This window comes from Telopea speciosissima, chromosome 10 (genome assembly GCF_018873765.1).
Source record: "Telopea speciosissima isolate NSW1024214 ecotype Mountain lineage chromosome 10, Tspe_v1, whole genome shotgun sequence".
Lineage (NCBI taxonomy): Eukaryota > Viridiplantae > Streptophyta > Magnoliopsida > Proteales > Proteaceae > Telopea > Telopea speciosissima.
The window spans coordinates 2,757,893-2,767,936 of NC_057925.1; the positions used below are offsets into that span (position 1 = coordinate 2,757,893).

At 37.2% G+C, this 10,044-nt stretch overlaps 1 protein-coding gene across 2 annotated transcripts; it reads left to right on the top strand.

Moving 5' to 3' along the window:
* Positions 1-1,205: 1,205 nt before the first annotated feature.
* LOC122642572 (serine/threonine-protein phosphatase PP2A-2 catalytic subunit-like) lies at positions 1,206-9,821 on the top strand. 2 transcript variants are annotated; one of them, XM_043836085.1, is made up of 11 exons: positions 1,206-1,356; positions 3,371-3,427; positions 4,585-4,668; positions 4,960-5,031; positions 6,591-6,662; positions 6,968-7,008; positions 7,964-8,030; positions 8,591-8,782; positions 8,879-8,968; positions 9,063-9,170; positions 9,309-9,821. In XM_043836085.1, exons 1-11 carry the CDS (start codon positions 1,264-1,266, stop codon positions 9,372-9,374), a joined length of 942 nt encoding a protein of 313 aa, XP_043692020.1. In that variant the 5' UTR covers positions 1,206-1,263; the 3' UTR covers positions 9,375-9,821. The 2 variants fall into 2 exon arrangements, with proteins under 2 accessions (XP_043692020.1, XP_043692021.1); XM_043836086.1 differs by lacking the exons at positions 1,206-1,356; positions 3,371-3,427; positions 4,585-4,668 and adding an exon at positions 4,718-4,864.
* Positions 9,822-10,044: the final 223 nt, after the last annotated feature.

Consider the following 10,044-nt stretch of genomic DNA (forward strand, 5'->3'; position numbering starts at 1 on the left):
ATGGTAATATAATAGAAAAATTGGTTCACTATTCTCTGTGCCACAACGTAGGTTGCGCCCAGGTACATGGGGGTGGGCCCAATAACCACCATACCCTTTGAGTAGCAAATCCATGTGTCTGGGCATAACTTGCGTTGCGGCCCAAAGAACATTCTCCCTAAAAAATTTAATGTAATTTCAAAGGAAAGTGAGAGAGTAGCCTCCAACAAGGGTGATAGGGACCTTGAAGCAAAAACACCAAAAAGTGGTTGCCACTTTATTTACATACAAATTTTTCAAAAAAAAAAAACCAAAATACTATGTTTGAAATGTATTTAATGTAACAATTATTATAACTACCTTATTTTACAAATAAATTTGGGGGAAGTTTTCATACATGGCCGTGTAAGAATGCACAGTCGTGTCCCCTCTCACAAAGAGTTGAAAAAATCATAAATCCCCACGCATTAATCTATGCTTTGAAACTCCTGCCCTCTCACATACACGGCTTACACAGCCGTGTATGAAAACTTTTCCCAACAAATTTTCCTAAAAAAGTTAATGGAAAAATTAAGTTTGAAATGTATTTAATGTGTATGTATCCCAGGATCTTAGGAATTGGGATTCGAATCGGTGAATCAGTTCACACTGATTCCTATTTCCATTGTTCCTAATTGTTATTGCTTGAATCGGATCAGAATCAGTCGATTCCTAATCATTTTCTTTGTAATCCATATTGAATCGGACCGATTTTCGATTCCCAAAACTGATTATATTTTAACCATGAATACTTTAAAAGCTGTTGGATCAGATCGATTCAGGTTCGGTTCAGTCGGATCGGAATCGAACCGATCCCATGCCCGATTGATATTATTAAAATCCTGATATCTCCCTTCTTGAGTTACGAAAAACTCACCGCCCCTGCGCTGGTGCAGGGACCACGCGACCTGATAGAGATCCTGCACTCATATAATTTCGTGGAAATTAATTTATTTTTAAAATTTTTTTGGATGGCCATTTTTGTAAAATTTATAAAATGGTCGATCGCAGAAGATCGAGGGTTTTCTTCTTTGGTTACAGAACTACCGCTCGCTCGCGCGTGCGCTCTCACGCTCTCTTCTCTTTGGGTAACCTCATCTCTGTATCTCTCTATCTTTCTCTCATTCTCTGAGGCAGGAGACAGCGTCGTCGACGACGAAGGAAACTAGGGTACGGGTTTCTTTCAGGGGAGAAAGGATCTTGAATCACTTGCTCTGAAGAAAGAATACGAAGAAAAAGAAGAAGATGAGTGTGGATTCTGTCCCTTCGAACTCTCGTGGCAACCTTGACGAAGAGATTTCTCAGCTTATGCAGTGCAAGCCTTTGTCAGAACCAGAGGTTCCCTTCTTGTCTTATACTATCCCTGTCATTTCTTTTTTGAATCCAATCTGTTTGTTGCTGATGAATCCGACTTGTTTTGCCGCCAAATGTTCGGCTTATCGTTCTTGATTCTCGTTTAAGTTGGTTTGAATCGTGTCTTTCTCGGAGGATCTCCATGATTTATGAGGGGTTTGCCTATTTCTTACCGTAAAGGTGATTGATTTTGTTTTGCTTTGCTTTCATTTGTAAGTGATCTAGGATTTCGGTTCATTTAGGGTTTTCTCTGGTGATCCAGACTGCAATTTGAGTAGATCACAAGGTTTTTGCCCTAGTTTTGTTCTCTCTGAATGAATCTGATCCGCCGTATAGATGCCTGGTTCCATGTGTGGCTTGGGGGTCCGTTTCCAAATTTGTCTTGCGATCCCAATTTGAGGGTGTTTTATTGTGACGAATTGGGAAGAAGTTGCTTTTAATTTGGGGATTTGAATTCTCTGCTTCTTATTCGTTACAAAATTCCTGAATTGGATAATTTTAGGTTGCTCGCTTTCTCTTTAAATGTTCTTGGTACCGAAGTCAGGTATCGGTGGTTTAACGATGCATTTTCAAAGATGTATCTTTTACGAAGATTATCTCTCCATTCTCCACACCTGGGGTTAAGGATTGTTGTGGTCTCTGTCTACTGTTGAATTAATTCAATTTCTTAGAGTGTGGAAAATGTTATAGTTTGTGCTGAGAGAATATATTACTTCCGAATCCAACTCCTAATTTACTCGCTCTTTGTGGAACTTTAGCCATTTTACGCCTATGGTCAGCCTGATAATTTCATTTTATTGTTACCAAGTGTCTAATTTGGGTTGAAGTTATCTGCTGTAAAAAAGTGCTCCAATCATATTTTAAGAAGCATTTAGTTCTCTTTCTCTCTCTTTAGAAAAAATTTAAGGAGTTTTGTTCGGGGAGTGCATTTTTCCTATATTAAAGATTTGTTTTTCCAATAACTTGTTTACTTATGAAATGTTCATATATGAATTAAAATCTGGTGTTTGTATCTGATGTTTCTATCTGAAATTCGAGAACTTAGTTGACCTTGTAGCTCTGGAAGCATGTAAGAACATAGTTGATGTAGCTTAAAACTTTTCTTTACTGAACGTTTTTCATAAACAATAACAGTATGGAAGGAGAAAAGGCAAACAATCATATTTCGGTGGATTTAATGTAAATGATTAAAAATTGACTGATGAAGATATTGTTTTTGAAGTTTTAAGATACTTTTTAGGAAAAGAAAATGTTGTGAAATTTAGGTAAAAGAAGAAAATTTTGGAAATTTTAGACCAAATTGATTATGTAGATGAATCTATGCAAAAGGTGGAATTATCCATCTAAATAGTAGTAGATGATTCAGTATCCATTACATTGTATCATTCATTTTTGAAGGAGCATTAGAATCTTTTTGGTATGTACAGTCTACTTTGTCCCATGCCACATCAGTGAGGAACTCTGTTTCTTAAACATGTTCGTCATTGAACTGGTTGGTAGATTGCTTTGAGAATTCCCTGCATGATAGCAACTATGAATTGACCAGCCCTCTTTCAAGTCTAGTGGTATCTGGTCAACTCCGAAATTCTGAGTACTATGGCTTGTTTAAAATGTGGCATATCAAATTGTTTTCTATCTTTTTTTTCTTTCCTCTTCAAATTCCCCTTGGGTTAACCCGACTAAATCTCTATAATTTGAGTCTTACTGAAGCATTTTTCCGTCTGGACTGTGCTTTTATTTGTCTATAGACTATAGTTAAACAGCAGTTGGGTTTGGGTTTAGTTTATTGAGAAATTGCTGAAATTTTAATTATTCAGAATTTTATTTGATTCTTTGGTTTTTTTTTATAGTTGCAGTCTAATCAGGCCACACTTGGAAAACGTTAATGTGCTTTGATGGTTTGAAAAGCATTTTTCTTGAAAAACGATGTTATACTAGATATGTTACTTGCCCTTATGCTAACCATAGAATATCACTATTATCTGCTTTTCTGATACAGGTTCGGGCACTATGTGAGAAGGCCAAGGAGATTCTAATGGAGGAAAGCAATGTCCAGGTGCTGTCCTTTGTCCTATCCCTTTGGTGATGTCGCTGTATTTTTTGTTTCACACTTTGTATGTGTAGGTTATTTATTTATTTTTGGATTAATCTGTTATAGGAAATAATTCCTTGACAGCCACCAAGGAAGCCTTCCTGTATGGCCTTATATCTGCCACCTGGTGGATCACTGGGAGGGGCCAAATTTTTTGAACAGGTAGATGGTTCCCTATTTGTATGTCTAGTTTCTGCGAAAATCGAGCAGACCACTTAGCATAGTAAAGCTTTGAAAATCGATTAAAAAGTCTACTTTCTAAAAATGGTTGAAAGCAGTTGGAGGCTGAAAATACATGGACAAATAACCAATACATTGTGGGTTATATGATTAAGGTTAGCTCCAATTAACGTGTTGCTGAGTGATACGATACCTGATTTATCTCATGGTTGGAATGGCCAAATCACTTTTCCTTGTGGCATATGATTAGGTGGGGGTGTAGAAACACTTCCTAAGATGGTCCGTCTATAAGTTTCTTCCATCTTTTATGTTGTTGCAATATATGGGCGGTTGAAACTCATTTCAGTTGGGTTGAAGTTTGTAGGTTGGAGGTGTAGTTGAAGCTTTCCTGCCATTATATTGGATGTTTCTGGCAAATAAGAAATTCAGGGAGGGGTTTGTGGAGATTACATTTGTTGACATATTTCTTCAGGTGATACCTTGGTGCCGTATGAGAAGGCAACTGAGTTTCCATCATCCGAGCTTTTCAAAAGGCTATCTAACTAAAAGTCATCTTTCCATTGAGGGAACCATTTACATTCTACCCAATGGGATCAAATTTTTTGTGAGCTTGGAAGTACATTGAACAAAGTAGTTATTGATCTGAAGATGCTCCTGATGTTCTTAATTATTATTATTTTTTTCTGTTTTTGGATCTTCTTTGCCTCCCTCTTATATCTGTCCCTATTATTTGGTGTGGTTTCTTATCTCCCTATTTTCATGTGTGTGATACCAAGATTTTTCTTGAAGAATTTCATAGATCTATATTGAGTTTTTCAAATGCCACATAAATCTTGGTGGTTGGCCTGCAACTCTCTCTCTCCCCCATTTGTAATTTATCTTCAGTGTATTACGAGAATTGGATAGCTTTTGTTTATTTTTGTGGTGTCTCTGTATTACAGCCTGTAAAAAGCCCTGTGACGATCTGCGGTGATATTCATGGACAATTTCATGATCTTGCAGAACTTTTCCGAATCGGTGGGAAGGTATTTATTCTGACTGCAGTGTCTTTTCCTGATTAAAGGTAGGAGTCTTAAACAAGTACCATATAGGGACACCCACCTCCCCTCTTCCACTCCCTCCCAAAAAAGGGGCCAGTTGGTGAAGTTCTACCGAGGTCCTGTTGAAGATTGAATTTCTTTGTCAGATTTTACTTGGCGCATGTATATGTGGGTGCATATGGTGTGTCTAATTTCTTCTTAATTTCCTTCAAATCTTGGTTTGTTATTATTGTCTTAAGTTCTAAATCTTATGATTGCCTTGTTTTTGATTGGTAGTGTCCAGATACCAATTACTTATTTATGGGAGATTATGTGGACCGTGGGTATTACTCGGTTGAAACTGTCACGGTAAGTTCCAAGTTGAAGGGATCATTTGTATGCTTTTACCATTGTGAAAATGATTAGTGTGGAAAGACTACTTCCAATGTACCAATCAAAATATTGTGCCTGATTCATCTCATGTGCATGAAACTGTCATGGTAAGTTCCAAGCTGAAGGGATCATTTGTATACTTTAGCCATTGTGAAAATGACTAGTATGGAGAGACTACTTCCAATGTACCAATCAAAATATTGTGCCTGTTTCATCTCATGTGCATGAGCTTTAGGTAATTATACAAGTTTCTGAGGCAATCATTTCATGTTGTAAGGGCAGCCCTTTGTTTTTGAGGAGGGAGTGTTTACTTAAACTGTTCTCTTCATTTTGTTTTGATAGTGCGTTATTTTTAAAAGTATGGATTGTGAACAACAAGCTCCTGCTTTGGGTCCCTCTTCGCTAGCTTTATTGCTGGCTCTAAGCGCCCACACCCTCTCTGAATGAAGGAAGAGGGGAAAAAAAAGCCAAAAACATTTATTTGAAAAAACATACCTGGACGCATGCATCTATATTTTCTCCCTGAAAATTTAACATATTCAGAGCTATCATTTTGATGCAGTAGCACTTGGTTGGCTGGACAAATATGACCAACTTTGGAAACCCATACCCAGATGGAATTGGTCCAACTCGGGGTTTTGGTCCAACAAGGGTTGGAAGTAGTCTAGTTATTTTTATGTCTTATATTCGCTTTGGGTAGGTTACATAGGAATAGGCTAGTTAGTTATTTTGAACTCTATTTAGTTTTAGAGTTGGTTTTACAAGTTGATTCTGTCTAGACTCTAATTAAGAATCTTGTTATTAGCCTTTATATATTTGCATGTAACCAACATTAGAATAGACAAGAATTGGGTTTTGCCCTGAGTGAGTGTCTGATAGTGAGCTTCCTCCTGACCCCCTGCAACTCTGAGACTCTATCTAAGATTTCTCCTCTCTTCTAACCGGCCCTCCACCGCATTTTCTGTTATTTGATTCTTAAGTTGGTTATTTGGTTTTCAGAACAGGGTGTTCTGATGTTACTCGTAAAAAGAAAAGTGGTCTTTATGTTAGTTCTCTCTCTCTCTCTCTCTCTCTCTCTCTTTGTGTTGCCAATTAAAATTGTATGGATTTATATGTCCTGGTACCATATGATGCCTGAGCTGTAAAGGTTAAAGTCCAATTAGACATATCTATATCAAAAGCCAAAATTAATCCTCCATGGACACATTCAAGACTTGAATATACTTCAAATGATCGACTGCATGTTACTGGAAATTGTGGTTGGAAGTTGATATTGCATAATTTTTAGATTAAGATTTTCTGATTCATGGAAGTTGCCAGAGGAAGTGCTTGGTAAGTTCATGGTATACATTTTTCAAAGTAATAATCGAAATGCATGCTGATAAATTAGTGGTTTTTGTAAATATAAGGTTAGTGAATGGTGCTGAAGCCTGAAACTGCCTCTATCTTTGAATCATGTTAATGCGATTCAATTTGTTGTATATATGGTGGATGTGGTAGCCTTTCTGATTATACTGACCAATTCTTTTATTCAGCTGCTGGTGGCCCTGAAAGTACGATATCCACAACGAATTACAATTCTTAGGGGAAACCACGAAAGTCGTCAGGTATTTCATAATTCATTATGTTCCTTTTTTGTTTTATTTTGGTTATTGGTGATCATTGTTCCTGTTTTAGGGTTATAGTTCCTTAATTGCGTCACAAATGGCCTGAACTGAGACTCTAAATGTTATGTTGTACCATTCAGAAAATTGCTTTTTGTTGAAGTATTAGCTTATAATACTTTGCTAGCATAGTCAAGTTGAACTAATACAGCTTAACTTAATATGGTTCACATTTCCTTTCCAACCTTGAATTCAATAGTTCGTGTAATTCATGATGTGCTGAGTTTCCTTCATCTATTTCTTTGCAGATCACACAAGTTTATGGGTTTTATGATGAATGCCTGCGAAAGTAAGTATCTTTTTTACACCCTTGATTTGAGGAGTTACAAAGAATTAATTGTTTCTTGGTCAATAAAAGCATAGGCTTGAAGTCTTTTCATGTGTTTCTACTTTTTATACCGCTGCATCTTTTCCCCTTGAACTTGCTTTTGTGCTCTGCACTGGGGGAATGTGTTCTTTTCATCTGAAAAAGTAAATGTGACTGGGATCTCTATATGTTGAGAAGCGGTTGCTAGTCACATTCCTTTTTTCTGTCTTCTCTTTAGGGTATTAAACTGGCTTCTTGCCAGGAATTAAATCTTGGTTCTTTTGTGGGACTTGGCCTGTGCTTAAATCAATACTAGTTGGTAGTAATTCTATTAAAGTTGATTTCGTGTTCAGATGATGTTAACTAGACCAAGTGACTGGTCCTGTCACTGCTGTTCTTTCGCCCTGTGAAATGGACCTTGGTTGAGATTTACTGATTTGTTAGTGTTGGTTTGCTTTAGCATTAGCTAATATGTTAAGCTTGTAAGGGTCTATGATTGTTTGCGTTTCATGCTTTATGTGCCTGCTCGTAAATTTATCCCTATGCTCTGCTGTTGGTGTTATGGTCACATATGAGTTCTCCAAATCTTTTCTTTGTAATTTTGGCATGGCTCGTTGGATCTACTGCTGATCAGTATTTTGATGGTGGGCATTGAGTCACTTGAGCTGTGTACTTTTTAATCATTTGTCTTTCCATAAGTATTTGATTCCTCATGCCCAAGTCTATCTAGGAAAATGTATCAAGTTTCATATGCATCTCATTTATTGTATCATAGAGTATGATTTAATGAATTGAGAATTGATTGGACTTGTTTGACCATGTTTTACATTCTCTTTGCATGGCCATGGAATAACATTAATTTTATAATTTTTAGCTTTCCCTATCTGTGTCTTTATTCTTACTGATATGCCACTCTAATGCTGCCCTTCCTTTGCAGGTATGGCAATGCTAATGTATGGAAGATCTTCACAGATCTTTTTGACTATTTCCCACTGACAGCTTTGGTTAGTATGATTTACTCTTAATTTTTACCTGCTCTTTTCTAAAATTTTTAGTGTGAGTTCATTTGTCTTCTTATTATATACTTCTGTTTTAGGCCATAGATCTACCTCTCTGGAAAAATGATATTTTATTTTTATAGTATAATTTTTTATTCAAGAACGTAAGAACATAAGAAATATATATATTTTTTTTTTTTGGCTAATGATGACAAATATTATGGAAAATATATAGTATTTCAGTTATTTTACATTCTACCTTAGTCTATGAAGTGGACTATGTTTTGGAGAGTTTCTATGGTAAAGGTATTGCCCATGCATTTAATGGGACTGCTAAATGGCTTGTGCTTGGTTTCTATGATTGTATCTTCTTGGGCATGTCAAACAAAGTTTCGGATTTGGCAACTAAAGGCTTCAGCAGGAGCTTGACATCATCGAGTTTGTCTGGCTAGCTTAAGTTGACAATATAAACTATATGTCTGGGTTTATCTTGATCTTGACTTTTGTGGTATTTGGTTGCTAAACATTGTTTTTTGTTCTGACACTTTATTTGAAACCTTCTAAAGGTTGAGTCAGAAATATTTTGTCTTCATGGTGGACTCTCTCCTTCGATTGAGACTCTTGATAATATAAGGAATTTTGACCGTGTTCAAGAAGTTCCTCATGAAGGACCCATGTGTGATCTCTTATGGTCTGACCCGGATGACCGCTGTGGTTGGGGTATCTCTCCCCGTGGAGCCGGGTACACATTTGGCCAAGTATGTTGATGTTTGCTTAGTATGGCTACTCTACTCTGGTTCCTCCCTGGCAAATTGTGCAATCTATTTTACTACTTTCTGACTTGTTCTTTACAGGATATATCGGAGCAATTCAACCATACCAACAACTTAAAGCTGATTGCTAGAGCTCATCAACTGGTCATGGAGGGATTCAACTGGGGACATGTAACTAAAACCTGCTCCTAACTTTTTATTGCCTCATTGGTTCATCCTTTATATAAGGAGTGGGTTCTCATATTTGACAATCCGGTTGCAACAGGAACAAAAGGTGGTTACAATATTTAGTGCACCTAATTATTGTTATCGCTGTGGTAACATGGCATCTATCTTGGAAGTCGATGACTGCAAAGGGCACACGTTCATCCAGGTCTCTCTCTCTCTCTGCATTCACGTATCCACAAACACACACACCTGTTCATAATAATTTTGGATTGGTCTGGTGCACATTATTTGATTGGTTTTGCTTTTCTATCTGTGCATAAACATGATTTATTTGTGGCTGCAGTTTGAGCCAGCTCCGAGGAGAGGAGAGCCAGATGTAACTCGGAGAACACCTGATTACTTCCTATAATTGCCAACTTTGAGTGGATACTGACTTTTACGGCAGGGTCTGCTTGCTGGTTGACAGTGAGATTGGTGCAGATAATGCAAATCCTTTCTTGGAGCTGTTTACAGATTTAAGATTTATAATTTCAACCTTGCTATGCTTTGGTTGTGGTGGAGGGGATGAGAAGGGGGAATGCAAAAGCGTGTACAATGGGCAGGTATGGCTCCCTTTTATTTGATTGTGTTCCACATTGTGCTGGACTTCCTCAGAGGGAGGCATCGGATCTCGCAATGCTGTGGTGCGTGTATCATTTCCAGCAGAACATGTGGTATTTTTTTTTGGGTGGTAGGGGTGGTTTCTGTAGAGGGAAGAAGGGGATTCTATTTTTTAGTGGGTGCTTTCTTCTTTTTTGTTTCTAGTTTTTTTTTTTTCCTTAAAATTTTATTATCCTCATTGGACTTCATTGATTCGATTCGGATAGCTGTTTCTCTCTTATCTGAACCAGATTTCTTTCTATGCTCTAGATTAGGGAAAATGTTGCACACATGATTATTAAGTATTAACAACAGTGGTAGCTGCTAATTCTATTTTGGTTTCGGAGATGCTCTTGACATCTCTCAAGGTTTTTTAGTTTGTTGATGAAAGTGTAATCACACCAACCACACACCAATCCCAGAAGGTTAATCGACTTTTA